The 14,645-nt window shown below is 39.4% G+C and overlaps 1 protein-coding gene across 1 annotated transcript; it reads left to right on the forward strand.

The window, feature by feature from the left end:
* Positions 1-2,552: 2,552 nt before the first annotated feature.
* On the forward strand, positions 2,553-13,359 carry BDH2 (3-hydroxybutyrate dehydrogenase, type 2). The gene is made up of 9 exons (XM_010003160.1): positions 2,553-2,627; positions 3,990-4,068; positions 7,066-7,162; positions 7,616-7,724; positions 8,824-8,884; positions 10,442-10,555; positions 11,131-11,189; positions 11,886-11,978; positions 13,155-13,359. The coding sequence occupies exons 1-9, from the start codon at positions 2,556-2,558 to the stop codon at positions 13,206-13,208; spliced, it is 738 nt and encodes a 245-aa protein (XP_010001462.1). The 5' UTR covers positions 2,553-2,555; the 3' UTR covers positions 13,209-13,359.
* Positions 13,360-14,645: the final 1,286 nt, after the last annotated feature.

Below are 14,645 nucleotides of genomic sequence, written 5' to 3' on the forward strand. Positions count from 1 at the left end.
AAAACCCAAGCTGGTAAGCAAATTATTACATTGACACATTCCTGGGCATTCAGCAGTTACTGGAATTGGAAAAGTTGCACACGGGTTATTTATCTGATGGAGCTACTTCAGAGATCTCTGAAGAACCAACAACCTATTTACCTTGGATAGCTGAAAACTCTGCCAACTACTGTAACTATGAAGAAACTGCAATTATTTATCTCTCAATCTCTGCCCTGGAGTGTATTTGGGGAAGCCTTTAAAGGTACTGCTAACCAAAAATCCATGAGTTTGTAAACTTGTTGTTTGTGTGTCCCAGTTTACCCACAGAAGTGGCTTTTCTGAGGAAAATATGCCCACCTTAAGTTCAGGTAGGGTTCCAAATTCTTAATGCTATCAGGGTAGCTTTAGGTCTGGTTTGAACTTGTAACTAAATTAGTTTATCCTAGAATTTTCCAGTCTGATCATATTAACTCTACCTTCACATATGTAAGTTAAACCACTAGACAAGAAAAAAGTTTGTAAGTTACCAGTACAAAAAAAAGAAAAGAAAACGCAACCAAACAAAATAACAATTTCTCATGTAAGTATTGTTTTAGTTTAAGATTTGGTAGCTTTATATTTGTGGGAATACTTTTCGTTTTCTTTAATTTCTTAGGGAAAATGGAAAGCCAGGCCTGGTGACCCTTGTTTGTTCTTTCCCGCGCAGGAGAAAATCTCACTTGAAGTCCTTAGTTTCACTAGATGGCAGCATCTCAATATTTCAACAGGAAATTACGTTCATTTAGAGAAACTTAACAGACTACAAATCCCAAAAAGCACAGCAAAAAAGTACAAAACTTCCTTTTGTGCAAAGGTCGGTGAAAATAACCTGAGAACTCTTGGTGAGTGACCTAATATTTATTTTAAATGCTTCATAGAATCAATGTGGCAAATGTTCATGAAATCTGAGCCAGAGTGTGGGTGTAAATACAGGAAAATATAGCTTCATCCTGGCTCAGACTACAAATCCCAAAAAGCACAGCAAAATTTCAGGGTCTTTTGGGGAAATACTTACATTGATCAGGTTGTTTATTCCATTGGAAAGGTAACAACAAAGAAATAAGAAACCTTCCTCTGCCTGGAGGGAGCACTTGGATCTCATTGTTAAGATACTCAGGATTTGCTACAAGTAATCTCATTTTACTCAGTTTATTTGGTATGTTTTGTCTGTCAATGCAAAAAGGTTATTTTAACAGAGGCCAAATACCCAGAGGCCTTAGCCTCTAGCTTGCCATCAGAGGCATTTTTACCAGCCAATGTAAAAAGTGTGTTTAAGGTATTGTGCTTTTCCCTGATTGGAAACGTGCATCTCAGTTACTCTTTGCTTATGTGACTGTTCTTCTGTGCTTTGATTCTTTCTGTGTGTGTGTGTTCCGGTTAAAGGGGGGAAAACCTACAGTGAAAAAAAATCAGTGTCTTTCAATATAGTCTATCACTTAGTACAACTTTAAACCAAAAAAAATGTTTTTCATATTAGAGTGGAAATAATTTTTCAGTTGAACTATCTCAGAGAAGTCTCATTTGTTGAATCTATAACCTCCAGGGAAACATTAGTTTTACTGCAACTTCTGTCAGGGAAAACTGCTGGAAAAAAAATTTCTGATCAAAATCAGATAATAATCTGGTTTAAGATGTAGGAACACTAAATTTGACTCAATTTTACTAAATTTGAGTCGCAGTGTGGATTTGAGTATCTTCAGATAACATCATCTGCTTCTAACCTGGGGGATGTTTTGGCATCTTTGTCTTAACTTAGCAGTACTCTACATTGGATTCATACACGTATTTAAAGATCTGAGGTTCTTGGGACACGCTTCTATGGTCTTAGCTATATAAACAAATTGTGCTCTGTGGATTATAAAAGTGCAGGAAGTTTTGCTTAACGGGAACCCAATTAAAAGTCTGGGCGGTTCCCTCCTGCTCGCCTCAAGCATGCTCAGTAGTTCCCCTAGAGCAAGCAACTCGAGAGGTGAGACAGGACAGAGCTTCTTTCCTGCCCCCGCCCATCTGCCTTACTGGTGCTGGGAATCTGCTGTGCTGGAGGATACCTAAAACAATTCAGAGCAGACACCAAGGCCAGCGTATTGTCTGGAATTTATTGCAATCCAGGAGGCTGATTAATTTGTAGCTTGACAGGAGTAGCTGAAACACCTGATTTCTAACAATTCAATGAACAGTGGAAGCTCTAGAATACAAGTTACTGTACTTCAGTTTCATCTTGGCTTTTTTATAAAGGAAGAATAAAGTCTGTTTTCTCTTGTAATAAAGCCTGGCTTTTGCACTTAAATGCCTTTTTATCTATTTTAGGTCCCCTTGGTTATGATAGAACTAAGTTGAGGCAGTCCCCTCAGAATCCTGGATGACTCAGGGTCACAATGCAGCCAGACAGGTCACTCTGTGATATGATTTGATGGCAGAGGATCTCTGAATCACGCTTAGTTTTTTGAATGCATTTGCAGCTGATGCCTAGGAAGTGTTGGCTCATCTTTTTATTAATTATTCTGTGACATCTTCTGTCTGCACAGGTGAGCAGTATGGGTCGCCTTGATGGGAAGGTTATACTGCTGTCTGCAGCAGCACAGGGCATTGGACGAGCTGCTGCTATAGTAAGTTGGAAAATCTTCCCCTGTGTCCTTGGTGCTAGCTTCTCCAATAATGCCTACACCAACAAGTTCTTGAATGAATAAAGCTCTGAGTGGTAACATGACGCAAGGATATAGGCAAGATTTGAGCACAGCTGCAACTGTTTTTTTAACAATATTGGGTTGGTAGTGTCTGTACCTCTAATCCAATATCTCGGCTGCTTTGTCCTGGGAGAAAATAGGGAGGAGAGAGGTAATATTTCCTGTTATGAGGTGTGATACTGCAGATTCCTTGCTCTAAAGCCAAGGTATTCTATCTGCAGTAATAGTTTACATAACTATGTGATACTAACAGCACAGCTACAGTGTTGTTCACAATGAGCAGCTGTGAGAAATCCTTTACAAATTTGCTGTAATTACTGTTAAACAGAATTTAATGTTCTGGCTATCTTTTAATCCCTTTTGACCAGCTCTTCCCTTGCTACTTACTTCTTCCATAATAGATAGATAAACTAGTAGGGCTGACTCAGTATCTCTTATCAGCAAGCCCAGAAAAGCTCCCACAAGTAGGATTTTTGCCAGACTAGTTAGTTTTTAATGCATGCAGTTAAGAATACAGAAGACTGCTTGTCTTGAGAAGTCCAAGGAGTAAGTAATTATTTTTCTGATTATTTCACTGTGTAAATACCCAATAAACCACGGAAGGCTGGCATGTTTAATGGCACTATCCTCTTAAGATGCATTTGAGACACTTATTTTGAAGATTAGGGGATCTGAGATGGCAGAATACTTTTGAAACAGAGGTTACTTTGTTAGCATAGCTGTTGATTTGTCACTAATCACAATGCAGAGAAAAGTGGTTTTGAGGGGAGCATCAAGAGTGAAGGAATATCTCTGATTAAGTATCAAATCATGCTTCTTCTAATATTGCTATAGTCTAATGATTTGGATGTAAAGAATTTTCATAAAGTTAATATACCACTATTTTTTTATGACTTGTGCCTTTACCTGCCAAATCCCATTAACTTCATTTAAAGCCAAAAAAACTGATAATTCTAGCCCTATGTGTTTGACATGTTCTCTACAGCATATGCAGCTATTAAGGGCAAAAATACCAGTTTTTAGTGTGGTTACTGTACCTATACTTTATTTTTATTTACTTTAAGGAAGAGATCTTAAATCTGTCTTATGTATAGTTACTTTGTTGTTCCCAGGATGTGTGGTTATTGATATCCATTGCTTCCTAACATACTCAGAATGAAAAGTGACAGATCAGCTACCTTTACCCAACCTTTATTTCAAACCAAAAATGACATGAGAAGAAAACAGATCTTATTCCAGGTAAGATCTGGAGTAAATATAAATTGCTTCTATTGTTTTATTTAGGCTTTTGCTAAAGAAGGAGCCAAAGTCATTGCTACAGACATCAATGAGACTAAGCTGCGTGAACTGGAGAAATATCCAGGTAAATGACCCGTAGTGGGCAGTAGTTCAGCTCTTTGTTGTGGGCTGGCTGGAGTATAATTTGAGGATAGGTAAACTTTAAAAGGCTAGAAAAAAAATAGAAAATACTCATACTAATTCTGTAGAGGTTGCCATTGCTTTATTCTGTGGAGAGGAATGGCAGAGATTTATAATGTAAAATGCTGCAAAATCAACATACCAGACAGAATTATCCCAGGCATGTGGGATAACTTTGAGTTTCTTGTGTCACAGAAGAAGTTGATTTGTGCTTCCCAGAGTAGTGCCTATTTCAGTTACTTTTTGAGATCACTAGGATAATTGTCAAACGTACCACTCTAAAAGGCACAAAGCTTTTTTTTTCTGCTCACAAGAATTAATATCCGGCTATATAAAAAGTACATCTAGCATCTTGCGTTTCTATGGTCCATACTTCCTAAGGAATGCATTAAAAGGATCACTCTCTAGTAGGTTTCTTATGTCTTCAGAAACTAGTTCCACCAACACTAGATAAGCCTAACCTGTTTGCACAAATGCTCAAGCCTGAAGCTTGTTTTCCTATTGTTATCACTGGAACATATTTCAAGGAACAGATTTTGCATTGCTGTGTTTCTTAGTAAGTAACAGAAGTGCAGGATTATTTTTTTTTATCTTAAAATAATAATAAAAAAAAAGACTTGGATATATTTTGTAACTGAAAATACTTTCAACTTAATTTGAGGGAATGAAGTGGATTTAATGAATTCTTATTACAGGGCAGCAGTCAAACATGCAAAAACACACTTCTCTGGCACAGCTTTGAGAGTGAACATTGGTCTTTGCTGACTGGAGTTAACCATAAGCAGTTCCTTTGTAATTTTTTTAGGAACTTTAGGACTTTCTAGGTTCAATCTGAGGGTGTTTAGGAAGTGTTAAATTTTGTGCTGTGCATTTTTTTTCCCCTCTGTTAGTGTGTTCACAAGGAAAGAGTTATTTTTCCATACACTCAGAGGCATTTCCATTCCTTCGACATGTGATTAGTTAAGCTGTAATTCTTCAAGACTTGGCATATTGTGGTCTTTGAATTTTATCCAGGAGGAGTAATTCCACTGCTGATGTTAATCACCAGCCTGTAATTGCATTGTTACACCAAATATCTTCGAAAGTGTCTATATCATTTAACTAAAGCATTTAAAGCCTACTTATGGACTTGTCAGTTTGGCTTCAGAAGAAACAGGTTTTTATCCATTTCAAATTATAATCTCCCATAACTTAAACCTCTGAAAGCCATTTAGTCCTGCTTACTGCTTGAAGTGACTAGTTAAAGCAGATTCCTCAGGGCTGTGTTGAGTCAGGTTCTGAACTTCTCCAAGGGTGGAATTTCCTCAATAACCTCTGTAGGCTTGTGTGTTCCAGCATGACTGCCCTCATAGTTTTAAATAATAATGATACTTTTAAAACAAACAAGGCTGAAACAAACAGTAAAAAAACCCCACCAAAACTAAACACATCTTATATTCAGACTTTCCTAACTTACAGCTTTTCTGTTGCCTTTTGTCCTTCCACTGTGGGCCTCTGAGAAGTCTGGCTCTATCTCCTTGTAGGTATTAGACTCTGTTCCTAGTTGTATTTACTAAATTGTAAAATACATAAACCCCAAAAAACAACAACAGAAAAAAAGGGCTGTGGCAAAAGAGTTTTCAGCAGCAGTTGTTAGTTTTCTGGGAGCCTCATTGTAACTGCTAAGGAGATTTCTGGAGTCAGTAATTACTGTGTCCTTCTCCACTCATCCAGGTTTACTTTGGATAAAAAGCTCATGTACTCTGAGAAGGGGGCACACTCACTCTTTACATGCAGTATGGAGTAAGGGTGCAGGCAAAGTGTATCATGAAGTATCACAGAATCAGACAATTTTAGGGGTTGGAATGGACCTTGAAAGATCATCTAGTTCAACCCCCCTGCCAGAGCAGGGTCACCTAGAGTACATCACACAGGAATGCGTCCAGGTGGGTTTTGAATGTCTCCAGTGAAGGAGACTCCACAACCTCTCTGGGCAGCCTGTTCCAGAGAGTGTTCTTTCACTCTCACAGTAAAGAATTTTTTTCTGATGTTTATGGGGAACCTCCTATGCTCCAATTTGCACCCATTGCCCCTTGTCCTATCACTAGATATCACTGAAAAAAAGCCTGGTTCTGTCCTCCAGACACACCCTTTACATATTTGTAAACACTGATGAGGTTGCCCCTCAGTCTCCTCTTCTCCAGGCTAAAGAGACCCAGCTCCCTCAGCCTTTCCTCATAAGGGAGACGTTCCACTCCCTTAATAATTTTTTGGCTCTGTACTGGACTCTTACAAGCAGTTCCCTGTCCTTCTTGAGCTGAGGGGCCTAGAACTGGACACGGTATTGGGGGAGAAGAATCTCTCTTGACCTGCAAACCATGCCCTTTCTAATACATACCAGGATGCCATTGGCCTTCCTAGCCACAAGGGCACATTGCTGGCTCATGGTCATCCTCCTTTCCACCAGGACCCCCAGTTTGCCTATGCCATAGTAAGAATTCTCACATGGATGAGAGAAGGTAGATGTATTAGATAACTGATATAAAGCTGATTCGTAAGACACATGCAGCTAGTTCCAAGTAAGTATTATTCTATAATAATAGGCATAAAAGCCTGTTGTGATTTTACAGGTTCTGTAATTCTTCAGGTAATGTTTCATAGTAAATTATGTTGCTCATCTACTTGTGTGATGCTGTATGACAATCAAATCAGTTGATTTTTTTTTCCTTCTGAAACTTTAAGTAGCATGCTATGCTGTCTGTTGCTGTCCCAATTTAACCATTGCACTAACAATGATTAAATATATCTCTCACTCAGTGAGTGTCCATGTCTGGGTGCACCACTGAGGGGGCACTGTTCCTCACAAGCTGCTGACTTGAATTGTGGTTCACTCCTCAGCACTTGAGGAAAATAAACTGAATCCTCAGCCAAATACAGTGAAGAAAATGCCATGTTTTTCTAGGAATTCAAATACGGCTTCTGGATGTCACCAAAAGGGAGCAGGTAGAAAATCTGGCCAAGGAGATTGAAAAGATTGACGTCCTCTGTAACATTGCAGGGTAACCAGCTTCTATTTGATCCTACTATTCTTCTAGGTTTCACTGTTCTCCAGAAGTGCTCTCTTTTACTTAAATGCACTCTATTTTGTGTTAATGTATTTTATACTTTTAATACAAACTTTAATGTGTTTTGATGAAAACTGAACTTTTTGTGATCTGCCATATTACCCAGGCCAAGATAGAATCGCTCTGGGATTTGTTTTCCCCACTCTGTGGGTGCCCTGTACTGATGGCACCCACAGCCCAAGCAAATCTGAAGGTCTGGTAGTGGTGCTCTAATTTTTTTACTTTTAATTTCACTATTGCCAATCATTTATTTGCCCATACTGAGTCTTGTCCCTCCTTTTCAAGGTTGGAAGATTTAGCCACTGCAAAATAGTAATGGAAAAACATGAATAAATGCCACAGAAATGTGTATCACAAACACTAATCCACTTCTTGCTCTTTTTCTAGGTTTGTGCATCATGGAACCATTCTGGACTGTGAGGAGCAAGACTGGAATTTCACTATGAATCTCAATGTTCGCAGCATGTACCTAATGATCAAGACATTCCTTCCCAAGGTAAGGCTTGGTTGCCCATGATTTTTAGTCTCTGCTGCATTGTGTTTAGAGTGCAGGAAGTCTGATTTGTTGGCACTGTGACAGCGTGGGATTTGCCACTTTGTATAGGGGAGGCCCTTAGATGAGATCAGTCCTGCTCTAAAAATATCCTCTGCGTTTGTGTAGACAATCTATCTAAAGGATATGGTAGAGAAGATTTACTCAGGTTTTTTCCCTGTATAATTTGTAACTAAAATTCTTCAAATGCAGAGCAGTGAGGGAGCCATTGTAATACAGTATTCCCATATTACAGTATAGCATATAGCTGCACAATACCGCTGCTAAAAAATATTTATGAAAGATGTATATTAATATGAAGCTTATTAAAATCTGGAAACTAGCTTGTGGAGCTATTCAGTACCACTGATGCCAACATGCTGGCTGTAACAGAACAATGATTCAATTAGTCTAGCAGCTTGAGGGCAGTTTTTGTCTTTGATTTAATAACTAGATTTGGGACTACAAAGATTTATTAATTTAGTAAGGTGTTTTTATGCCTCTAAATGCAAAGGCTAGAAGTGAAAGCTGTGACTGGATGATGACCTCTCTTCTCAGTGTTGTTTCAATCCATTTTGTTAGTGTCATTTTTTTGGTTGGTTGTTGTTTGTTCTTAGCTGTTCTCTATTTTCAGAGTTTTTTTTTAATAACAGCTTCAGGCATCTCAGGTCTTGGGGTGCATAAAAAGGTTATAACTTCAAGAAATTTAGCTACATTAGCTACAAGGTACTAGAGTGGTATTTTAGTCTTCTCCAAAGCAAGAAAGTTTGAATGGGATTAGTGAATTACTACATTAGTAGATGGCGTGAGCAAACATTTATGTAGTGTGACTTACTGTAGTGACAAGAGGGCAATGATTCAGAGGTGGCTATCTAGGAAAAAAATCCTTTCCTGTCATAATCTGAGATGATTTAAGAGAACCTAGTGGGAATTTCAGATTATGACTGAAGTAGTAAAGCAGAGTTTAAAAAGAGAGAATCACGTATTCATGCCAATTCATCTTTGTTATCCTGTGTATCAGTTGCATGTATGGGCTACATATGACTTAAGTATTCTTTTGCAGATGCTTAAACAGAAATCTGGAAACATTATAAATATGTCTTCTGTGGCATCCAGCATTAAAGGTCAGTAGCTTGCTAGAGAATTCCTTCTGTAAATCTGTACTATTATGGGAATACAAAACAAATATTGCACAACTTTGAATTCAGAGGGCACTGCCAACCCTGTGGAGTGATGCAGTTAAAATAATAATTTAAAACTCATACATACATACAAGGACACAGACAAAGCTGCAGAAACACTAAGATTCTTGCCTTTGGGCTTCTGAATCTCTGTCTAGAATGTTTTGTGGCATCCTCATCAGCAAGTTTGCTGATGACACAAAGCTAGGAGGAGTGGCTAACACACCAGAGGGCTGTGCTGCCATTCAGAGGGACTTGGACAGGCTGGAGAGTTGGGTGGGGAGAAACCTGATGAAGTTCAACAAGGGGAAGTGTAGAATTTTGCATTTGGGGAAGAGAAACACCATGTACCAGTACAGATTGGGGACTGACATGCTGGAGAGTAGTGTAGGAGAAAGGGACCTGGGGGTCCTGGTAGACAGGAGGATGACCATGAGCCGGCAATGTGCCCTTGTGGCCAAGAAGGCCAATGACATCCTGGGGTGCATTAGAAAGGGTGTGGTTAGTCGGTCGAGAGAGGTTCTCCTCCCCCTCTATTCTGCATTGGTGAGGCCCCATCTGGAGTATTGTGTCCAGTTCTGGGCCCCTCAGTTCAAGAAGGACAGGGAACTGCTTGAGAGAGTCCAGCGCAGAGCTACAAAGATGATTAAGGGAGTGGAACATCTCCCTTATGAGGAAAGGCTGAGGGAGCTGGGTCTCTTTAGCTTGGAGAAAAGGAGACTGAGGGGTGACCTCATCAATGTTTACAAATATGTAAGGGGTGAGTGTCAGGGGGATGGAGTTAGGCTTTTCTCAGTGATGACCAGTGATAGGACAAGGGGTAATGGGTGCAAATTGGAGCATAGGAAGTTCAAGGTGAATATCCGAAAAAAAAATTTTCCTATGAGAGTGACAGAGCCCTGGAACAGGCTGCCCAGGGAGGTTGTGGAGTTTCCTTCACTGAAGACATTCAAAACCCACCTGGATGTGTTCCTGTGTGATGTGCTCTAGGTGACCCTGCTCTGGCAGGGGTGTTGGACTAGATGATCTTTTGACGTCCCTTCCAACCCCTAGGATTCTATGAATCTATGATTCTATGATCCTTTTTAGCAGTTTTCATTAACTAAAAAGGAATAATGTGCAGTGATGCCTTGCTACATATGCTCTTCAGAAGAGCAGTGAAGAAATCAATTACAATTGCATAAGTGCTGTAGCTGTGCTGCCTGAGGAAGCCTGGTGGTGACTAACAGATGGGTCTATGTGTTCCTAAATCTTTAACTTTTCTAGACTGCTTCCCAAACTTAGACTCTTGAAAGATCATGTGCTTTGCTCTCATTTATGCCTGAGTAGATCTGTGGCAGTCAGCATTCTGGTTAGCCCTCCCTTCTGGAAAGACTACAGTTGCTACAGGAAATGCTGGAGTCCTGAAGCAGGTGCATGTTGAACAGACTTGAATCTCTCTTTTTCTTTTCTTTTTTTTTCATATATTTCTACACTGCCTTCACACTGACCTTCTGTTAGGAGTTGTGAACAGATGTGTATATAGTACTTCAAAGGCAGCAGTGATTGGTCTAACAAAGTCTGTGGCTGCTGATTTCATTGAACAAGGCATCAGATGCAACTGTGTATGTCCTGGTAAGTATTCTTACCTTATTTTGCAAACTTTAGAGTTTAGTGGGCTAGGAGGCCCAATGTAGTTTGGCATTATTCATGAAGAATAGACTTACAAATGGCAACTAGAGTAACCAGCATTCTAAAAGAGCAGGGCATGCCAGAAACATTTCTGAGATTAAAAGTGGCTAAGTTGTTACTTTTGTAGTCATGCTGTATGTTTGATCTGTTAACCCATCACATACATAGTAGATATACATAACATTATACATATATATATATCTGTAAAAATACTTACAAAGTACTTGAACATTTATTTTCAAAAATATAGTCCAAGAACTTAGAATCAGGCAAGGGCTAGCTAACAGGCTAGCCATTGTTCAGCTGCCTGAAAAACATTTAATCTAATTCTTAGAAGTCTTCTGTTGAAATTTAGAATACTACGCTATGTTGATAGTTTTGCAGTCTTTCTCCTGAATCATATTATGAAGTTACACATAACCGTGAAGACACGCTAATAGAACCACTGAACTGCATGGGTTTTTTTCACTATTGTTGATACAGTTGACTTTTAACATTGCATTTTAAATTTTGCTTAGGAACTGTTGACACACCATCTTTACAGGAAAGAATCAAAGCACGGCCAAACCCAGAACAGGTGAGAAAATGATTCATTAGCTTGATCACGTGTGTATATATGTTTCATTCCCTTAAAAAAAGTCAATAACAAAATACTGTTGCACTTTTGCAGGAGTGTCTCCTGTTTCAGAGTACCAATGATAACATAACAGCATCTCCTTTTATAGTTGAATCAGTTTGTACTCAAGACAAAAGTCCTAAAATTACTCAGAAGGGCACTATTGCTTACTGAATACACAGGGTCTGTCATCTGTGGAAGTACATGCAACCATTGGTGACAGCATCTCGTGCAAAAGCAGACAAAATTTTCTACTTTGCCATATGGCAACCACATTATCATGCAAAACCACATTATCATGCATGGTAGAAAAGATATTCTGGCCTATGCGTTTCAAAATTATTTGGGATGCTTAACTATTACTGACTAAGCAACTGTGAGCCCTCATTCAAAGGGTCTGCAGATAGCTATGGCCAAGGAAGAAGGACTTTGTTTGCTTTATTGTGGAACCAGAGGTTTAGGTCTATTCTGCTACTGTTTTTCAACCTGAAACTCATACCACTGTTAATCTTCTAATTTCTCTTTCTACATTAATACCTTGCTCAGTGTACTACAGGAAGTTATGACTTAAGGCCTGTTTCCAGTATTGCTTTGTCTATGTCAAAATAATTGAATTAAAATTTATTTTTTATATACCAAATGCTCTTGTCTATCCAGGCATTGAAAGACTTTCTAGCCAGACAGAAGACTGGTAGGATGGCTACTGCTGAAGAAGTGGCCCACCTCTTTGTCTACTTGGCCTCTGATGAGGTAAGTATGCAACAATGACATTTCCTGTCACAGAAGCCTGTGCTACTTTACTGCTTCACAATAGAGGTAATATGGTTTGGCAGGATTTATATTGTCTTTAAGATGGATTATTACAAAAATTAAAAAGCTTACCATCTTTTTTTATTTAGTTCAACCTACAATACAAAAGATATTCTGAATGTTAACAGTGGTTGCTAAGGCATTATGGTTTTGGTACCACAGCCTGGTGGTTTCATGTCATCTGAGCAAATTGACTGACACCAGATCATCCTAAATGATAGGAGAAAAGGACTTGTCTACTTTTCTAAGTTTGTACCGTGATTCAATAATTTTTAAAACAGGTAGAATTAGCAGTCATCACCTACCTTCACAAATCAAGAGCTAATATAGAAATGCTGGAGATTTTAGCTAAAAGGGCTAATGCTCAGAGTGAAACTACCCTTTCAGCATAAGGACAGCAATAGACCCACTGAGGTTATGTCCCAGACTCTTAATGACCACTGCAAATACCACCAACACTAATAAGCACACATAAAGGATATTTGAGATGCTGTAAATTTACTATGAATCTAAAATGGCACTGGATTCTTTTGAACTTGTCAAGCAATCCTACTGAGCATCACACAATACTTAAATGGAATTAATTCAGTCTTAATGTTGCTATCTATCAGTAATCTGTTTCTCATTTTCATCTTGTTTTTAGTGTTTCTGCAGACACTTCTTTTGCAGACTGGTCATAGGGTTTTCAACCATGTGTGGACACAATTCCAGTTTTCCAATATATTCCAGTATACTTCAGTACTGACAGAGAAGAATGTCAACAGCTCAGTTACTCACTGTCTGCACAATCTAAATTTTCAGTTAGGTCCCCTTATAATTATTGGCTGACCTGGTCAGATGCTGCTCACCTGAACAGAGCTAATATAGTGTGAGATATTATTCCTACATTTAAGATATCTTAATGCCTCTGACAGTACTTTTGCTAGACTTCCCTAAGTTAGCTGAAAGACTTCCATTTCAAAGTTTGTTTATATTCTATTTATTCAGATACTTTTGTAAAACGAAAAAGGACTGTTTGTATAAAAACAAATTTTTTTTTTAATTTAAAGAAAAAGTGTTTTCCTGTAATTAATAGCTATGAAAAATTAGTTATTCTTATATTTTATGTAATTTCAGTCTGCCTACATGACTGGCAATGAGCTAATAATTGATGGAGGATGGAGCTTGTGATTGACCCTACCTGCAAATGGACAATCATACCATGAAAGGCAAAAAGTGAGATCATGTTTCTCAGTTAAGATAGCTTGCCAAGATTTGTCACACACATTATATCTTTCACAATAAATTTGGTGCATTTTTACTGTTACGTGATCTCTTTCCAGATTGATCTTACCGATTCACTTTTCCCTAAACAGTGGAACACCAGAATAAAACATACTTCATGTTGCTATGTTTTTGTGGTTTTGGTGTTACCATAAGTTGAAGCTATTTGATTTTTAAGATTTCTGTGGGCCAAGAATATTAAAGGTACCAAATCTGAGTTGTGTTTTAAGCAAATTGAGTGAATTAACTACCACCTTTATTCTCATCTTGCAAAAAATGTTAAAGTTAAGCATTCACAATTGGATTTCCTACTAGAATTGACAGACAATCTAGAGAAAATAGTAACTAGAACTAAGCCAGCCAAAGGGATCCTGAACTAGATTGCTGTATCTTGCCCTACTTAGCAGTGCTTTTCATCCATGTGTTCACAGCTACAACTTTTGAAATATGTTCTTGTCTAGGAGATTTCCAGCAGACTTGCTGAGATTATTAAAGGAGAACGCTTCTTAATGCTTTTGTGACCTCTTAATTCCCTGGTCTGTTTATAATGGAACTGGGTAATTCTGCTTGTTTATATTATCACTGGGGTGGAAGAAAAACCGGAGGTGTTTTACTTCAGATTCTAGGTCAAACTTCTCTTTTGTGGGGGAGGAGGAAAGATACTTCCCTGATTGAGTCCTGGAAATCTTAATCTGGAAAAAAAAACAGTGCTGCTTTTCTCTCGGATTTGTAGTCAGTTTTTAATGCTAGTAGGAGTAAAGTAGCAACATGTAGCATTTGAATCTGCTTTCACATGCACCCAGTGCAGCCTGCAAGATGAGGCTGAGAGAGACCTGTCTTGCTCCCTCCTGCACTTGCTGCCGAGATGGACACGCTTGATTCCTCTTCAAGAAGGAGAATTGTCTTGATGGGAACATCACAAACAAGCAGTTGTTTGGGGTTTTTATTCTCCTGCCTGCTTCAATGCAGAATCATCTGGAGACCCTTACTCTTCCTCTGCACCTAATGGCCCTTTGCAGCGCTGCAGCCCAAGTAAGAGGACTGCGAATCGCTTCTCCCGCGCGGAGGTAGGGATGAGATGGCACGGGAAGCACCGGCTGGCTGTGCCCATGGCTGGAAGCCCCTTGCGGGGCAGGGTCCCCCGTTCCCGCAGCCGCCCCCTCAGCGCCGGGAGGAGCCCTCGGCAGGGATTTGCTGCCCTCCTGTGCCGCGGGGCTGCGGAGGCGGGTCCGTGGCACCGGGGAGGAGGAGCTGGCGCTGGGAAGGGGCTGTGGACGCCGTGCAGGGAGCGGGGCCTCCTCCCTGACCCCCCCACAGGTGAGCGCTTGGCCCCTCGGCCTCCTT

Source organism: Chaetura pelagica, unplaced genomic scaffold (assembly GCF_000747805.2).
Source record: "Chaetura pelagica isolate M959 unplaced genomic scaffold, ChaPel_1.0 scaffold188, whole genome shotgun sequence".
NCBI lineage: Eukaryota > Metazoa > Chordata > Aves > Apodiformes > Apodidae > Chaetura > Chaetura pelagica.

What these genes read in the sequence shown, in the direction of transcription:
- BDH2 (XM_010003160.1), top strand. Translation starts at nt 2,556, where the DNA reads ATGGGTCGCCTTGATGGGAAGGTTATACTGCTGTCTGCAGCAGCACAG. An exon ending in TTGGACGAGCTGCTGCTATA is followed by an intron (nt 2,628 to 3,989) that starts GTAAGTTGGAAA and finishes TGTTTTATTTAG; the next exon opens with GCTTTTGCTAAAGAAGGAGC. An exon ending in CACGGCCAAACCCAGAACAG is followed by an intron (nt 11,190 to 11,885) that starts GTGAGAAAATGA and finishes TTGTCTATCCAG; the next exon opens with GCATTGAAAGACTTTCTAGC.